Source organism: Hydractinia symbiolongicarpus, chromosome 4, assembly GCF_029227915.1.
Source record: "Hydractinia symbiolongicarpus strain clone_291-10 chromosome 4, HSymV2.1, whole genome shotgun sequence".
Taxonomy (NCBI): domain Eukaryota; kingdom Metazoa; phylum Cnidaria; class Hydrozoa; order Anthoathecata; family Hydractiniidae; genus Hydractinia; species Hydractinia symbiolongicarpus.
In genome coordinates, this window is record NC_079878.1 from 16,469,037 (window position 1) to 16,488,807 (window position 19,771).

General features: G+C 35.2%; 2 protein-coding genes across 4 annotated transcripts; both read left to right on the forward strand.

The window, feature by feature from the left end:
• The first annotated feature begins 3,456 nt into the window (after positions 1-3,456).
• On the forward strand, positions 3,457-6,971 carry LOC130641596 (zinc finger MYM-type protein 1-like). 2 transcript variants are annotated; one of them, XM_057448465.1, is made up of 2 exons: positions 3,457-4,086; positions 4,588-6,971. In XM_057448465.1, exons 1-2 carry the CDS (start codon positions 3,857-3,859, stop codon positions 6,812-6,814), a joined length of 2,457 nt encoding a protein of 818 aa, XP_057304448.1. In that variant the 5' UTR covers positions 3,457-3,856; the 3' UTR covers positions 6,815-6,971. The 2 variants fall into 2 exon arrangements, with proteins under 2 accessions (XP_057304448.1, XP_057304449.1); XM_057448466.1 differs by having other exon boundaries at positions 3,964-4,091.
• Positions 6,972-7,196: 225 nt separating this feature from the next.
• LOC130641598 (uncharacterized) lies at positions 7,197-13,569 on the forward strand. 2 transcript variants are annotated; one of them, XM_057448469.1, is made up of 2 exons: positions 7,197-8,953; positions 11,968-13,569. In XM_057448469.1, exon 2 carries the CDS (start codon positions 12,381-12,383, stop codon positions 12,999-13,001), a length of 621 nt encoding a protein of 206 aa, XP_057304452.1. In that variant the 5' UTR covers positions 7,197-8,953; positions 11,968-12,380; the 3' UTR covers positions 13,002-13,569. The 2 variants fall into 2 exon arrangements, with proteins under 2 accessions (XP_057304452.1, XP_057304451.1); XM_057448468.1 differs by lacking the exon at positions 7,197-8,953 and adding an exon at positions 9,970-10,901.
• Positions 13,570-19,771: the final 6,202 nt, after the last annotated feature.

Consider the following 19,771-nt stretch of genomic DNA (forward strand, 5'->3'; position numbering starts at 1 on the left):
TTTGCTTCTTCAGTAAAACCGTAACCAGTGCTGGATATCTTCGCTCTGGTCTGTCTACTCCTTCTCACAGTACGTGTTGCTATATCTTTTTTGCCAACATTTTGTTTTAAACTTTGGGTTATAGATATGCCAGTGTTTACAAAAGTTAAAAAGTTTGCGGTTTTTTTGCACATGCGCAAGGATTTCTGTAGGCAGAAAATATAAACAACGGACCACATTAATCAAAAAAAACCATCCAAAAAAGAAATATTCGCTTGAAATTATTGAGAATTTTTAAGAAGAATTAGTAGAATATAGTTATAATTAATTCCAGTTTCTCTTGGATCTTATGCTACCCAAAAATATCTTTAATCTTCAAAGCGCGCGCATGCCCATTGCTCTCAAAATAAAATCAAAACAACTACGTCACGCGGAAAGTGGTCTATAGCTGGCGCTAGCTCTTTAGCTATACTATTTTGTTTAAGTAACCTAGCTATTAGCTTAATTAGGTCATTTTCATACTTTAAAGAGAAGGGTCAAATATAAATTTTTTTCAAAAATACATTTTTGACGTTCGTTTACCTAAATATCAATTTGGTTTAGTATCACTGGGACTAACTTAGCTCATTTAAACGGAATAGCTTATTTTTCAATTTTAAAAAAGCGCCCAGGTAATTTCCTCAAAGTTCAATTAGCGCCAAACACTTATTAAGTACCCCCTTGATTAAGCGCCCACCCTATAAAGGGGGCGCTTAATCAAAGACTGCCTTGAAAAACTGGGCGCTTGTTTGAATTTTTTTTTCTCTTTTATTAGGAATAAATAAAAACATGTGTCGTCTTTAATTTCTACAATGCTAGGAAAAGATTTTAAGCGCACCCCTCAATTGACCGCCCCCTGTCTGAAATTTAAGTGCTCAGGGTACTTGTTCGGATCATTATGGTACAGTAGTATGTAAATATCGTGACCAATAATGCTATTATTTTAAATTTAGAAGCACATAAATGTTGTTCTAATATCTAAATATTTAGTGTGTATCCTGCGTTATATCGAGGTCCTGGAGAAGTTCTCAGATTCTCCAGCGCTCGTTTTCTCAATATCCATGCTCTGTGGTTTAATTTGGCGATGGAAAGATTTTATTTTATTTTTCATGTAGCTTACAAATTTGATCTTAAAAGCTTTAGAGCACAGAAAAGAAAAAAAAAAGATTTTTTAAACAAAAACGTGATTTATATTAAAACAAAAAGAAGTCAAATTTAACCTAGTTTTCTTTGTCCTATTTTTTAAGTTGATTTTTTTGCATAGAATTTGGCGAAAGATAAATATAATTTTAGCGAGCATTTTTTTTGAAAATGGATGCAAAAAAATAAATTTGGCGAGCATTTAATTTGACGATGGATAAAAAAAATTAAATTTGGCGAGCACTTAATTTGGCGATTTTAGAACAAAATCCCAAGATCGCCAAATTTAGTGCTCGCCAAAATTTGTACGAATGAGGTGGTTGGTGTCATTTTCCCCATGTTTCCCATTAAAATCAAGACCCTGCACACGAAAAACGTAGTGAATCCATGACCTTGCTTATTCCTTAAAATAACCTTTTTTAAGGGGCGGTTTATATGGAGTCGAGGCGGATCGGCAAACCGAGCTGACTCCCTTGCCGGGCTGGATTTTAACTTGTGTTTATATGCAAAACCAATCAATCAATTAAAATCTCACCATTACAGGTGCCTTTCACCTACCAATTATATTTACCCATAAAATCACGTGACTTAGTCTTCTTTAAAAACGAGACAACACATTTTTTCTCTTTCCTTTTTCACCTCGCTAATCATCGCACGTGGTTTGTTTTTGATCAGTTACTAAATCTGTTAATAAGCATTGGCAACAAATAAATCGAGAAAGAATTTTATAGAGGTAACCCTTACGTTATAAACAGACCCTTCATTATGACCGATCGCTTACGCCAGGTCGGGTTGTTTTGATTGTATCAAGAATCAATTTCACTACCCGAGCAGAAAGCGGTATAAGAAACAAGGCCTGTGCGTCTGATGAAGCCCTTGTTTCTCAGGTCATCCCTTTACCCACACAACATCCTTTCTTTACATACAATACTTCGATTAATTAACATTGAAAAAGCATCTTAAATGGGGAAATCTTGGCGTAGAGAGTATTTGTTGAATTTGCGGAATTTGCGCAAAATACGCCCTATCAAATCAACGCTAAATTTATTCTTATATCTATTTATCTTTAGATTTACCAAATTGCTAGATTGCTCGCGATATACAAATTTCTTAATCAGTCTTTAAATCGCTCTGGCATCTTCTGTAGTGCGAAATACGTGGCTGTTAAGTGCCGAAAAGAAAGTTTCATGCATTTTTGATAGCAATTAAGTAAAAATTTTCTATACTTTGCATTTGCAAAAAAATTTGAGCAGTAGGGCGCAAAGCGTTTGAATTTCGGGAGCAAGCATGTTTTCTCGGGCTACATTGACCCCCATAAGTTGTCCTTTGGTCCCAATGAATGGATTAGGTTAATTCTCTGTTAGTTCTTAACAAGCGGGTGACATATTCTCGCCCCTCTATTTTATGAGTGCCTACGATTTATGGGTGCGACTTATTCTTAGTTAGGTATGGTTGATCTTACCACTGCCATAGGTCATATAGAAAGGCACATACTATGGGTAAAAAAGTTGGTGCAGGTGCTTATTATGATAACACAAGCTATTTGACGGGGAAACTGCTGTCGTCATCACTTTTGTTGAGGTTTATGGTTTCACTTTCAATTCCGAAGGTATGAAATCCAGTCTTTCTAAAATTGAAGCTTTGAAAAATGTTCACCGTCCGTCAGATCGAAAATCTTTACCAAGTTTTCTGGGTCCTAGCAACTACTTAAAGAGATTTATCCCAAATTACAATTGTATCACACATCCACTCAAAAATTTATTAAAAAAAGATGTTAATTTTATTTGGACCGAGGAATGCGAAAATACTTTCCAAAAACTTACAAATTCATTAACCAGAGAGTCATGCATTACTTATTTCGATAATAACTTCAAAAAAGTCCTAGTAAAGAAGATGCTACAGTGATTAATTATGGTTCACGCGCTCTTACTAAAACTGAACAGAATTATTCACAAATCGAGCGCGAATGTTTGAGCATTAAATATGCGTGTGAACGTAACAGATTATACATTTTGGGCAGGTCATTTCATTTTTAGAATGATAATAAAACATTTGTTGCTTTACTAAACAAACCGCTGTCCATACTTTCACTGCGAATTGAAAGCATGCTGCTCCGTGTTCAAGGCTATAATTTTAAGGCACATTACATCCCTACGAACAAAAATATTTCCGATTATAGTAGTTGAAATCCAGGGGCGGATCCAGTGTACGTCAGCGCCGTCACGCGACTGACATAATTTTTACTAAGAATCGTAAAAAATAATAGGGTACTGTGATCCCGCAGGCCCTGTAGAGCTTTATTTTACGGACCTTCCTCTTCCGTGACTGAGTTGATGGATACGGCAAAAAGCGACTGACATCCGAAGAATTTTCATGCAAATTGATTGGCTTGCCGGCCGAAATAACGTATTCTGATTGGTTTACAAAAAACTGACGACTTTGACCCATATTTACGGTATTCGAAGTGTGATTCAGCCTGTATTTTCTTATAATAATTAAAGCTTTCATAAACCGATACCGTGTAATTAAAATTTCGGACCAAACGAAAGCAATTAGGTGAGCTTTTTCGGACCAAATGAAAGCAATCAAAGGCTTTTCGGACCAAATGAAAGCAATCAAAGGCTTTTCGGACCAAATGAAAGCATGCAGGACTTTATAATGGGTGATCAGGGCGTATTGTTTCTCTTTTCGAGAAAGCATGGCGACTTACGACATGTTTGACCGAATACGTGCTGAAATGAGAAGTAATAATTTTTTGTATATGCAAGAAATCTATGAGAAATCATTAAAAAAAATCAAATCTTTGTGTCACAAAGATCTTTACCAAAGCTTAAACGATGGAACAATATCTCGAAATTTTAATGCAGAGGTTTATTTTCCAAAGTTATTGTGGAGGAAAGACCCAGGGAGTTCTGCAATTGCTTTGTGGTGAGGTAAATAATATTCTTTTGTTATCTCAAACACTTATATATTGAATAAATTATTTAATAGGCCATTCAAAGTTGTTTTCTTTGGCCATCTGCCAAATGATCTTTTGCATAATTGTTTTAATAGCTTTGATTCAAAAGAATTTCGGCAAAACAAAGTAGCTAGCTAGAGATTAAAAGGATCATGTTCATGCTGTTGTGTACAAGATTTTTTGTTATAATATTGCAATAATAACATATAATATTTAAACATATTTTTAAATTTGATTTAATAACTATAGCCTAGCTAGGTAGCTAAACTGTAAAAAAGTTGAACCAATGAAGTAAATATATATATATAGTAAATAAACCACAGGCTTTTAAGAACATTTAGCTTTTAAATTAATATTTCCATGAATGTGAAGTTAGTTTTGACAATTTACTTTTTCGTTGAATAAAATAAGTTTGTAAATGGTTGTGACATACTGGTTAATCATGCATGTAGTTTACTATCTTGTTTTAGTTCTGAAGCCACTGGGAATTGTTTGTTCAGCTCCATGTCCCTGCTTCTTGTTGGCGACAACACACTGGTTGACGAGCTGCGACATTTAACTTCGTTAGAACTTTTTCTTCACCCTGAGGTATATAGTAAGCATCCTGTTTTAGTTTCTTGCTATGAAAAACATCAAGGTAAGTCATTTAAATCTTTTAATTGTATTTTACATATGAGCATGTCTTTTTCTGCAACTGAAACTGGTGTAACACCAATAGACTTTGTGAGAAATGAAGCTGTTTTGAACTGTACTAACCAGACTTGGTGTAGTTTGCTGTGCATGTTTGCTTTGTCTACGGTAACATCAAAAAACATCTTTTCCTATTTCCCTGACTGTGGTGATGAGAGAGATAAACTTTTATTTAACTGCAAAATTGAACCCATGTTTACATCATTAAACGATAAAGTTACTGATGCTCATATTTTGTTTTGTCTGCAAGGTGTTCATGCAGAATGTGGTCAGACTTTTAAAGCCAACCATTTTGTGCCAGTATTATTTCTTCCTAATGGTACCAAAAGGAAACTAATTCAACATTCCAAAAAAATCTTGCCGCAGTCTAAAAAACCCTGTTTGTTCCCAAAAGATGGGAAGGTACAATCAAAGTTGTCGTTTTGGACAGACCAGCGCAGCGACAAACTTATTTTGCCTACTTGTAAGAAAAAAGACTTACCCCAAATAAAAGAGGAGCACAAAACTGTTGTTGATGTTTCTTCTATGCCTCCTTTTGCTGGTAGTAGTAAAGTTAATTCAGATACTGTTGTTTGTGATAGTGCATTGTCCAATGCACCAGACACAACTACTAGTCATCCTCTGTGTTCATCTTTAAACTATCCTCAAACTTATTTTGATGTCTCAGATTACACAGATAAAGTTTTTCAAATAAAGGATGATCCATTAAAAGTTCATGAACTTATCCAAAATGTTTATAAACCTGATCATTCTTATAAATTTCCGAAAACAAATAGGTCTTTTCGTTTTGAGTGGTTAACAAAGTTTTCCTGGTTATGTTATTCACCCAAGGTTGATGGAGCTTATTGTCTGCCATGTGTTTTGTTTGGACACAAGTTTTCTTCCAAATTAAGTAAAATTAAAAAACTGTTTTCTGAACCTTTTAAGTACTGGCCTGATGCTTGTGCCAACTTTGTGAAACATGAGTCAAGTACTGGCCTTCATGCTTACACATCTGCTACGTTTACTAGTTTTATGGCTAACTATTTTGGTAATTCTCAGCCGATTGATGTGCTTCTTGATACTAACCATCAGAAGAAAATTACTGAGAACAGAAAGAAATTGATACCAATTGTTCAGGCCATTATTTACTTTGGTAGACAAGGGCATGCTTTAAGAGGTCACCGTGATGACTCACAATATCATGGTGAATTAGGAGAATTTTCTGGTGGTCGGGTAGGAAATTTTGTTGAACTTTTGAATTTTAGAGTACAAGGTGGAGATACAGCTCTTGCTGACCATCTTAAAACTTGTCCCAAAAATGCTACATACATTTCTAAAACTACCCAGAATGAATTAATCAACTGTTGTGGATCTGTAATTTTGGATGAAATAATCCAAGAAGTAAAATCAAACACTTTCTTTTCTATTCTGGCAGATGAAGCTGCTGATTTATCTAATAAAGAGCAAATGTCCTTAGTTTTACGTTTTGTTGACAGTAATTTGAATATACGTGAGGAGTTTGTTCAATATATTCATTGTGATGAAGGGCTGGCAGGTAAAGACTTGAAGTCTGTTCTCTTAAAGTCACTTCATAACCTGACTTTAAATATTAAGGACTGTCGGGGTCAAGCATATGATGGTGCAGGTGCTGTTGCTGGGTATAAGAATGGACTTTCTGCCCATATTCTTAATTTAAATAAAAAGGCTATATATGTTCATTGCAACAGTCATCGTTTAAATTTAGCAGTTGGAAAATCTTGTACAATCAGCTTAGTTGCCCATGTGATGGCTAAAATAAAACACATTTCCTATTTCTTTAACTATTCTCAAAAAAGACAGCAATCCCTTATGATTAACATAGATAAATATAGTCCGACTTCTAAAAAAACTAAATTAAAGGATGTTTGCCGTACTCGGTGGGTTGAACGAATTACTGGTTTAGATCTCTTTCAAGAGTTATATGTGCCTATTTATGTTACTTTGGAAGAGATGAAATTAAACTTAAATCGACAGTTCAGATGTTGATAAAGTTTTAAATAAATTTGCTAAAGATAAAAGAAGACTTGAATTAATATAAATTTTTCCACTATACAATCTAGAACAAATTAATGAATAAATAAATAAATAATTAAATCTTACCCACTCCTAATTGAAAAAAATAGTAACCATTTATATAAAATAAATTCCCCTTCCTCTTGTTTACGTTGTGTCGTTATCTTTCTGCAGGTTCAGCTTGCTCCGGCTGATAGTACCTGTTCTAGGAGGCTTTGTCAGGGGCTTTAATAACTTTCTATTTTTATATCAATTCCTTTTCTTTAACCCCCCCCCCCCCCCCCTTTTCCGAGTTCGGCTTGCTCCAGCTGATAGCACTCGGTTGATTGGAGCAGACTGTCCATGTCTGGAATAGCTAATATTACGTTATTAGCTGTTTCCTAGGCATGCTGACGAGCCCTGATATTGGGCGAAACAGTCTTAAAATATATGAATTTAAACCGTTGTTTTTATTTTTCCTACACTTTTTTGCAACCCTTTACAAGATTGTTTGTTATTTTGCTGTCCATTCGAAACAAAAAACGTCTCTAACAGAGCTAATAATTTGGACATTAATTAGGCCGTTTATAGTGCGTAGAGGCTCAAAATAGCGAAAGTTTAATGAGACGTATGTTAATCAAATTTCTAATTTTGCCTTACCGAACACTATTACCTTAGAACGCTTGAAAAAACGAAACTAAGAAAGATAAGTTTTTACAATGTTTAATCGAGATTATCAAAACAGGAAAGTGGTATATTTTAAACGAGCCCTGAAAACATGATTGCTTAAGACATAAACATTCCACACTTAAAACACTTTAGGAAATTCAAAAACGAATTAACGGTTAATGCAGATTGTGATATTTTGCTAAAAGGAAACCACATTGTTTTACCAAAAACATTACAAAAAGTCGCTGTCTTGCTAGCCCATGCAGTTCATCTTGGCGTAACAAAAACGAAAGCCTCGCTGAGAACAAAATCATATTTCGTAGGAATAGATAAATTGATTAAAGAACGAATCGAACACTGCATTTCTTGTCAATCTACACCAAGTAAAAAATCTAAAGAACCGATAATTACTTCACCTATACCATCCCATGTTTGGCATACTGTCCACGTCGATTTTTTAGGCCCACTTCCAAATGGGTATTCCGTTTTAGTATTTATGGACGACAAGTCAAAAATTCCTGAAATAGGTTACCTAAGAGACACATCTGCAAAATAAGTAATTGATATTTTTGAAAAAACCTTTTCAGCGTTTGGTTACCCAGTGAAAATTGTTTTTGATAACGGGCCACCGTTTACGTCCTACAAAATTCGACAATACATGAAACAAAAAGGTATAAAACACAGAAGAATTTCAGCTTATTGGCTACATGCTAATGGCCAAGTAGAACGTTTTATCATCCCCTTAGCTAAAATAATCAGAGCCGCAAACAAATTGGAAATTAGCTTGCTATAATTTTATTTTGTCATATCGCACCAACCCTCATTTTAGCACTAATACTCCACCAGCAGATATGATGTTTAATCGTAAAATACTATAACAATTCCTGACTGGGTGATCACGGGCTCGTAAAGCAACCATACTAGAAAAAACTTACAAGTTTATTTAAACCTGATCCTTACATTATTACAGCTAAGAATTTCTCCATGATTACCGCTACGAACCCTCGCACCAACCATTCGACCACTCGCAATAGCAGTCATTTCAAACAATTTCCCTCAAATGCATCGAAACCATTTTATTTAACGAGGTAAGATGATGATGAAATCTACATAGATAAACAAAGGGAACATCTTGAAAATCAAGACAATCTTCAAAATACAGAATCTTCACAACCAAGTACATCACCGCTTCAACGAAAGCAATACCCTAAACGTCACCGCAGTCCACCGCATGAATGGAAGTATAAGCATTAAACACATAAAGCGCATAGACATGTATATAGTTTACACGCAGACATAGTTTTAGTTACTCAACCTATTTAGACATTGATACTGCACAAAGTACTTTTATATTTTTAGGAACATTCCGATAAAAAACGGAGAAGATGTTGTATCGTGTAACTTGGTTCACACAAATAGTATGACGTGCATCTTGGCGAAGACAAAGATGATGAAATACACATGGTTAGTCGCAGTTGTTATATATATGAGCGATAAGAAAGACGTATATTATTTACGAGCTGCGTATTTTAATTCCAACTTCCACGATATAAAAGGTGCCTTTAAGGTGGCAGTAACCCTTTTTTAGCTGTCTAAATAGCTGAATTATTTACTCAGTGTTTATTTATATAAATTTTACTATTTCCTAAAAATATAGGCCTTAATAATACATAATAAAATGATTTTAACTTAACCCTAAAATTGCTGAGTCAGCAGAAATTTCTACTTAAAAATGTATCATAAACAAAGAAAAAAATCGGCTTCTACCAACTCCAACTTCTTACAATCCCGTTATTTTTCATCAGCTTCTGGTTTTAAATGAACCTTGGGTTAACCCTGTTAAAACGGTGTGCGGATTTTTTTTGTTCATTCTTATTTTTTTAACAATAGCGTTTTTTTCAAAAGATTCTTTGTTAGCATCCCCTGCTGCATCGAACACTGTTAAGAAATATATTACGAATAAAAAGATTTCCGCACACCGTATCATGGCTGCATGATTCGCCAAGCATGTCTGAAAATTTTAAAGTAAACGAAAATGCTATCGGAAGTTAAAGCTCGTGCAGTGTAGCATAATGAAGATCGTCTTAAATTTCTACATAATGCGCCATCTTTGTTGTTATTAACGTTTTTCTCTAATAATTACGTCATTTATTTCTGTACAATTTCGCAAGCGCGTAGAGTTAAACTATATTCGGCAGAACTAATTAATTATTCATAAATTTTATTTTAAAGAGGAATTGTTGAGGCTGAATATTTTTGGTGAAAGATAATGTATTATAGCCATAAAATCATGACAAGTGTGTTATATCAGAAAAAAAAAAGAATATAGAGTCTATAAACAATCTTTCGTAACTAATTATGTAAAAAAAAAATTCCGTTTTTTAAAAGAGTTAATGTCACCTTAATCGAAACAGACTCGCCGAGAGGACAGTGGTCGCTAGGAAATGTAGTAAAGCGAATTGCATTGGATATAAGAGAAGATATTTAATCATACTCCACATTAAACCATAGCTGAAAGAAGCATCTTTTCAGCAAAAAAAACCGCAAGTGAATAGCGTCAATACAAGCCGAGATATAAGAAAATGAAAAACACCAATTTTCTGATCAAAATTGAGAAAGCCAAGCCTTAAATGACTTGAGTTAAAACGAAAGATGGTACATATCTTCGATCTGTGGCGAAATTATTAATGATTAACTTAATCAAGGGAGGGGTATAGAAGAATTTCGTACATGAAAATATGTGAAACGCACGTGATTGCGTTCTTTCGAACTTTAAACATACGTTAGTAACTCCCGTAAGGAGTCATTGAGTTGATTATATTTATTAGGTACGATATGTATACGCCATTAAAAAATTCTCTTTGAGTGAGTGAGATAATCACAATTTGTAATTATTAAAATACGCACATAACAAATAAAGCTTCTTCACTGGCGCAATTACCCAACACTTACAATATTCGCATTACTTGATGCAAAATACGGTTAGGCAACCAATAATTTAGTCGATTTAGATAAATCGACTAAATTATTGTATTATTGTAAAATTAAATTATTGTAAATTATTGTAATTATCGACCGCCTGAAGGCGGTCACTCCCGGAGGCCCTGCTGGGTGCGTAGTCTTTCTTGCAAAAAATTTCTGCGTTCGTAGCTGTGGTCCCATGTTGAATGTAAAGGTCGCGGAATGATGGAGATACAGCTGAAAACAGTTGAAGATTTGCTGGCTTCGCCATCATATGATGAGCAGCAGACTGCCCTTGAAAGAACAAGTGTGCACGCTGCTGTTCAATTCTCTCTCTTTCGAAACGAACTTTACTATAAGCACGTGTTTGTGGTGGCGGTATTTTCACATCTCTCTCTTTCGAAACGAACTTTACTATAAGCACGTGTTTGTGGTGGCGGTATTTTCACAAGTAAGTAGAATTATTATAGAATTTTTATTTCAACGGATGAGCGTGAAGGCTCGAACGAGCATGAAAGCTTCACTCATATTTGATTGTTCAGTAAAGTGAAACTCGTCTAAAAAATGTTCATTTCTCAGCGCTACCATCTCTTGAATGCGGTCCTTAAAAGTCCAGGTATATACAGCTGTGCAATAGACACATTTTTAGAGTTGTGTTTCTATGTTTTTTATCCATATCTGAAAAATATTCATCCAGATATGACACATTTCTGTCACAAAATATATGACGCATGTGTCAAATATGACCAACATCTATCTTCTAATGTCACTGATCTTTCACTAATTTACGACTTGATCGCCTATAATGTTAGGGATCCCATTTGGACTTTGATACAATCAAGATGTCCCTCATCTCGTAGGAGGGACTGCAATGCTCAGTGAATAAGTCTGATACATATTTTGCTTAGCATAATGATTTACTTTATTGTAGAGAAATTTTAGCGGATATGTTTCCAACTGCTAAAAATTGATTCTATGATGCGTGATTTTTTTTATAAGCAACTTAGGATTTTGATAAGAACTCAAGTTGCTTACTTTTTGACCAATTTTTGTATCAAGTTGCTTAATGGTTGCTTATTTTTCTTGATAAACTTTTCGGTGTTATAATAAAGAAAAGAAAAATTGCAATCAGGCTTAATTTACTGGTAGTTTTTTAAAGGGAAATACAAGGAAAAGGCACAATTTCGGCCCACGAAGACGAAAATAGTGCGTTTCTCTTGGGCTTTGAATTATTCATGTGCAATACTAATTAGGACAGTTGCTTATGTTTGGAATTGTCAAGAACTGAAGTTGCTTAATACTTTTTGAAATCAAGTTCAGTTGCCCATAAACGAGTTGCTTATAAAAAACAAAATTGTATCTGAAAAAATCTTGAAACAATACTGCAATAATCTCAAGGTACATATTGAGAAAAATTTTACACACAGATGAAGTTGACGATTCTCTGTATTCTGTGAATAAAAAATCCCTGATTCTGTACAAGCAAACTAATCCTGTATAATGCTCCTCTTTTTTAGACATAACTGGCTTTGTCGCATCGTTTTCACCCATCAAACAAAACCAACAGAAAACCCGTGATTACTTTTTCATTTTCATCAAAAGTGGTCCTACGGACTTCAAGAAAATTTTGGTTAGCAACCACAAAAATATCAAAATCATTAGACAGAAAATATTTGATGCTTTTCATGACAAAACTCCAATATTACTTGCGAAACTTGTACCTAGCAAAGATCTTTTCTTCTTCAATGCATACTCGGTCATCTCACCAGCATCAGATGCCATTGGCTTTGATTTTAACGATGCTGATGCAGTGCGTTTAGCTGATATAGATGATGATGGTTTAGTGACATCAGTGGTTGGTCAAATAAAATTCACTTCAGAAGAAACATGTCAAGTGTACACGAAGCAGGGTAAAAATCGCCAGGATAGAATGAGAGAGGGCATCTTTAGTGATGGTACGAGAACATTGAAGATCACTATTTGGGCTGATTTATTGGAAATTGTTAAGGAATTCCAATTGATTCAAATAGCAAATGCGTCAACCAAGACCTTCTATGAAGAGCTGGTTCTTACAACCAATTATTCGACAATCATTTGCTTTTTAACAGAAGCGTTGGATGTACAATTTGATGAGTCTGTAGCGCAAAAAGATTCTACAGCAACACCGCCTAAGGAAATGATCGTATGTTGTCCCGTTATTGAGTTTATTGTCGTGAAAACCTTCTTACAATGCAAAATATGTAAGGGAAAAGTAGATATTCGTCTAGGAACTGGTTTGGCAACCTGCACCAATGTTCACTGTGGTCGAGATTTCTCAGTCACTCATTTAAAGCAGCAACCGAACTGCTGCCAAATATGTGTTGTTTTGGATATGCGTAACGAATATGTTGCTTTAACCGTAACTGCTTACAGAGAAGTCCTTCAAGAATATTTCGGCGAAGAAATTGCGGATGAGGTGAAACTGCGATCCGATTTGTTGAATCTCACAGATGTTGATTTTGTTATCACCAAAGGTCAAAAAGTTAGCAAAATGACCATGCATAAAAAATGAACTATTCGAAGATGATTCCACTATGGCTTTTTTTTTTTGTACTACTTGTGTTATTATTACCGTAGGACTGTGAAAACTGCTTATTTCATGCTATATATGTACCAATTTGTCAGTTGTAGAAATTGAGCTGATTTAAGAGATCATGATCCAACACTTCGTTTCTCGTTAATTTTCTATTACAGCTTTTATATGAAAACTCTTTTTATATCATGTTGATAGCTGGTCTAACACATAAAGATCAAACACTTTTTTGCTCTCTATTTTTTGTTATTATTTTGATAGGTATGTGACTTTTCTTTATTTTCACATTGTAAATATTTACTTTAAAAACAAAAAGTACGTTTGGTTTTGTTATACCATGCTTCGTCAATTTCCAATGCTGAAAAGTAACTACGCAATGTGGCCTCTTCCCGCGCATTATATTCTGTTTTTTCATGGCCAAAAATTTTCCAATGAAAAGTTAACCTGCCCTAGCCGTACTGAACGATGGAAAAATGAATTTCGCGGTATTGCAAATTGGTCACCTATCGTAGCGTACCACTTTTCCAACTGCTGCGCATATGCAAGCTTTGCAGAAAATAGGATACGTTCTTGCATAGAAAGTACGGAACCAGCAGCATATTCAACTGATTCAGGTATACAAATAGGTTGAAAGGCAGTCAATAATAAATATCTGTAATATATATACATATAAATTGGCCTTCAACAAAAGTGATGATATATATGACCATTCGCAAGAAAACTTATTTATTTGAACTGAAAAATTGATGCACGCAGCGGTCGCACCAGTGTGGACACTGCCCTAGTTGTACTCGACATACGGGGCTTCATGTGTACTAAGTCCACTGAAGTATTAAATATGCGGGGTGAAAAAGTAAATATCAACAAATATGGCGGTATGGGATAGAAGAAGAATTTTAAAAAGAAGGGTGTTACTTTTGATTATCTTACGAAGAAGATTCAGGCAAAGGAAAGGTGACGTGAAAGATTCTGGGTAGATTTTCCTCGGGAGAAAAGAAAAAGGAGATTATCACGCATTAGTGAAAAAAATGCTTTCCTATCATCAATACTTTTTCAAAATGTTTGAAATGCTTCCAAGCAAGTTCGAAGAACTACTTGGATTGGTTGGGCCGAAATTAAAGAACGTGATAGCACTCGTCGTGAAGCTACAAAACCAGAGGAGCGTCTTTATGTGACTTTGAAATACCTTACTTCTAAAGATTCTTTTCTACGGGATACATTAAAAGACGTATTTTTAAAGAGTCCTCAAACATCCAAGGAATGGAAAAAAATTGCTACAGATTATGACAATAAATGGAATTTTCTTAATTGTTTGGAAACCATTAATGGAAAATACATCGCAATTCAATGTCCTCCTAGATGTGGCTCTTTGTTTTTCAATTATAAAACATTTCACAGTATCGTGCTTATGGCCATCGTGAACGCCAATTATGTGCTTTTACAGCAGATGGTTCACTAGGCACTGGTGCTCTTATCATACTACGCATTATCCCACTACTGCTACCTTTGGTTGAAATAACATTCTTATTGGCACATCGCCTTGGCTCAATTCAATTCTTGTCACAAGAAACCTCACTTGGTTAGTATTACGTTTCAAGTTTTTCACATATTGCATATTTCTTTCCACTTCCCTGTTTTCTCTAGCTTCATAAGCTTCAGTGTCAAATTGTGATTCTTCTTTCATCGCATACGTCTTGTCCGGCCGGGGTTGTGTTGAGGAAAAATGTTTTTATATTATATCTCCTTAACCGCTCTTCGAAACCACATGATCCATTTCTAGCTCTACACAATAGAGGCAACAAATTTGCAATGTAAAATTTTGTGTATCGATGTCATCAAAAATATAATAAAAAATCTTTTTTTGCGCGAAAATGCTTATTCATTTGTAGATTTAGCTACACGAATATTTGATGTGCTATATTATTTTAGAAGGTGTGCGAAAATTAGACTGCGCGAATATGGAAAAAACGAACAACGAGATTTAAGTATCGTAATACATTTATTGTAATGCACAAAATTAATCATAAATTTAATAGTGGGCTTTAGTGTTGATTGGTGTAAAGTCTTAAAATTTAGACAGTATATTAAGTCGCACGGCATTTTCGAATGGTTTCATATTCTTTCGGGCGTCATGACACGACATTGCAGTGGCAATAATAGCAAGAGCAAAACCCAACCATCCCATGAAAAACGACCAGTGATCTTGGAAGCTATTTGTGAAGGTATCCATGTCAAAATACAAGTATACTGATAAACCCAATCAGAACACAAGCAACTAAAATGAGAGCAAAAAATACGAATCTATTCTTTATGCGTTCTTAGCGTTGTTTAATCTTTGCGTAATTTCATTATAAAACCATAAACCACCTACTTGCCAACCCCAAGAACACGCTCGTCACAAAGTGATCCAAACGATCTCGGCTTAAAAACCATGGCAGCATAATACAAGACAGCCGAACCGAGCAAACCTAGACCAATCACCATGACAACACGAACAGCAGGTAGCCAAACATAATAAGGGTATTTATATTCTTTTGTGCACCTTAGATCACAATTTAAAGGAGCCTGTTTATCGAACCTTCGCCGTAGACTAGTTTCCACTCTGTACTGTCACAACAAAAAGGTCTAGAAAGAAGTAAAGAGACTTACACTGTTCGAGATCAATACATTCCTTTCCATGTTCACATTTCTTCCACAAACCGGCAGTGTAATTTGTAACTTTAATCCAGTGATTACCGGAAATACTTAGAATGATGACGATATAATCGATCCGATTGTTAAAAGTAGGATCAAGACACAGAAATTACTTTCCTCCATACTCTTTGCTTCAACGCTTGCTAGAGCTCTAAATAGTTTCCACAAAGCCTACACTGATACTTCAACTACCATATCACTAATGGCCCTGGCCCTGGTACAAGAATCAGAGAAGAATGAACGGATGAGACATTTGAGGCTTTTGAGGATTCAGGACCTAGAGGATCGTCTTGATGCCTTAGAATCATAAGATAAATGGAACAATGTAAGGAATGTGAACGCATGCTTGACGAGTATGACAGATGTACCTGCGGGCGAAGGCTCATGATGAGTGGTAAAATGTTGTGTTGGCAGTGCTACCAGGAATATATCACATATAACGGGGGTGGATGCATATGTACAATGACAAGCAATCCTCTGAAGTCGTTTGAATTACAATAAACAAGATGCTACAATTTGAGAATGAGCTTGTCAACCCTAAATTATTCTACTCATTTGCTGCTACTTTTAAAGACATCAATGATATCAATGTGGACTATCTAACAGTGTCAGATCCTATTCCTGTCAATGGAGGTAAGGATAATCGGTACATAGTACACACGAGACCTCGTAGTTGCCTTGAGGGTAAAAAAACCAAAAATCTTCTTCTTTTTTTTTTTTTATACAGATCCAGAAAAAAATGAAAAAATATTAAAAGTACGACATTTAAATAGGTGTTAGACAAACCTAACTACCAAAATAAACAAAAATAAAATATAAGTAATATACAATATATTTTAACGCTTTAAGAAATGGGCAAGAAAAAAGTTTAAGAGAAGGGTTTGAAAAGGACTGTTAACTCAAAAAAGAGGTTCCTCAAATCTTCCTGACGATTTAAGAAACACAATTGTGTTATTCAGTACAGATACGTTTTCGATTAGTGTTTTCTTGGCCATAAAGAAGTACTCGCACTAGGTTTTCATCAGAAAAATTCGAAATATCACCAATTATTTCTATAATATTATCAAGAAGGAGTTTTCTTTGGTTGCCATAAAAACTACAGCGCAAGAGGAAGTGAGACGTGGTTTCTAATTCTAAAAGTCCACAATTACATAAAGGAACAAGCGTATCAGCGAAGTTATGCCGATGCTTATGGTCCTTTAGTTGACTCATACTAACTCTTAAACGTGTTAACAATTTCAAACCAAAAGAGTCCATTATATTATAAATAGGAGAAGGTTTTGGGCGAATAAACTTGAGAATGGATTTTTTAAACAAGGGCAAAGAATCTAATTCCCTGATTGCTACATCGAGTTTGTTCCATTCATTTATCGAGTACGGGAAAAAAGAATTTGCAAAGTAGTTACTCCGTGATGGTATGCGATTAAATAAATTTCTACGAAAAACACTACGCGAACACACATAACCAGGCAAAATATCATTGAGATACTGAGGAGCATCTCCACTTGCAATTTTATAAAATAAGCATAACCTACGATACCATCGCCTATCACGGAGACTTTCTAGACCTAGTTCTTGGTAAATTTTCTCCCTTGATGTCCCCCTTATAGTACCTGTTATTGGTAGAGCAGCATTATATTGAACAGATTCGATCTTACTACAGAAGGTATCATTATGCGGTGGTTATAAATTACATCCGCATAATCGAGATGAGGGCGCACAAATGACCTGTACATCGTAACAAGAGCGCTTCTGGGTAGGCTGCCGTAAAGTTGTTTGATAAGACCAATACCTCTATTAGCTTTGGCAATCTTTTCATTTAAATGATGATCAAAGGCTAATTTCCCATCAAGTGTTAGACCAAGGTACAACTAAAACAGGGGCATTGTTGAAAATAAGTGGGGGTTGGATTTTGGGAGTTCTTTTTTTAGAGAAAACAAATTCTGAAGCCTGTTTTTTGAGGTCTGGGTTAAATGACATTTTCCACTGATGAGCCCACATATTAATGGCATCGAGGTCCCCGTTTAAATCATTACAAGACTTTTCAATAGAAGTTACAATAGAAAACAAGGACGTGTCATTAGCAAATAACTTGGTTGAAGAGACTAAGTTATTAGGTAGATCATTAATATAAATAAGAAATAACAATGGACCCAAAACGGACCCCTGAGGAACGCCGGCAAGTACATCCTTCCACGTCGAATGTTGCCCGTTGAGAACAACCCGTTGTTGACGATTTTTTAGATAGTTTTCAAGAACACTAAAAAGTTCTCCCTGAACACCATAACTTTTTAGCTTGAAAAGAAGGCCATCATGCCAAACTTTGTCAAACACTTTAGACGTATCAAGAAATACGCCTCTAGTTTCAAGAGAGTTCTTTCCATCAAAAGCTTTATAAATTTCATGAGTAATTGCCACAAGTTGATTGACACAGGAATCTCCAGGTCTGAATCCGGATTGCTTATCTGTAAAGATATTATTACTCTGAAAGTAATTGAAAAGGTTATTAAAAATAACTTTTTCAAAAACTTTCCCAAAGATTGGCAGTAGTGATATAGGTCTATAGTTATTAACTTGCTGCTTGCTTGACTTTTTGTGAACAGGAACAATATTTCCTTTTTTCCAGTTTTCGGGAAAAGTTCCTGACTTGAGGGCGTTTTTAAAGATGGCTGACAAATAGAGATAGAGATAGAGTCAAAACCATGCGCCTTGTTGGGATTGAGATCTTTCAAAATCTTCGATATATCATCATTGTTTAAAACAACTTTAGATATGTTATGATTAGTAAAGAGAGAAAATGGAGGCAAAGTACTGCTGTTCGTTAAAGTACAGCATTGACTAGAAAAATATTCATTAAAAAAATTAGCTTTTTTTTGAAAGTCAGTTCCAAGTTTATCTTCAACCAATAATGGGAGAATTACAGGTGTTTTTGACCTTCCCATAAACCGATTTAAAATTGACCAATACGCTTTGGAAGATGTTATGAAGATGTTCAGTTTGTGGCCAAGATTTAAGTTACGAGAAGCGAGAAGCGATCAGGTTATAAAAGCGACTACTGTGCTCATCGAGAACATTTTTGTCTTCCCGTTTCATACCCTTAGAGATGTATTTCTTGTATAACCGATTTTTACGACGTAAAGCTATTTTTATATCATTTGTCATCCAGGGAGAGTCTTTAGCTTTACAAGTTTTTAATTCGTGAGGTATAAAATTCCGAAAAATATTTAGGAGAGTTTCAGTGAAAAGCTCAACTTGTTGTTAGCAAAGGCTCCATGCCAATCAAACCGATCAATACTTAGCCTAATAAGATTAACTCTAGCTTCTTTAAATTGCCATACTCCTCTTTTAAAAGGCGGAGGCCGAAATACTTTAAATTTAATTTTACCAAAAATAATTTGATGATGACAAGTTTTAGACGGGGATGGAAGAACACCACTTTCCAAAACGAGGTTTGGTTGTGTGGTGAAAAAAGATCAATGCAAGAGGGGGATTTATTCGGCTCGAAATTAGTAGGTTGATGAATGAGCTGGGTATAGCTGTAAAAAGTGGAAATGTCATTCAGCATCAAACCACATTGATTGTTTATTCCATCAGGCCACCAGCTTGTGCATTTCGCGTTAAAATCACCAAGAATAAAACACCCTATGGGATTCTCCAAGGCCATGTTATGGCATGTGGTTTCAAATTTTTGACAAAACATTTCTCTTTCCTCTTCAGATTCATTTGGAGAACGATACATACACGAAACAAAACATTTCGACTTTTTAACTTTGATTTCAACTACGCATTGGTCAAGAGTAGAAATATCGTCGCTCCTAGTCAAAGGTAGGCCTTCCTTGTAATATACGCAAACACCTCCACGTTTAATGTTACCGGGGAAATCACACCTTATCATAGCCCTGGAGCTTCAGCCTTTGATCATCACTGAAACAACTAGAATCCCAAAAGGTTTCGGACAAGCAAATAATATCAAAACTATGAACGGCATTAAGAGCTTCAAGTAGTGACACTTTTATAAAATTTTGAGCAGCAAGTCCATTTAAGTTCCAATGGCA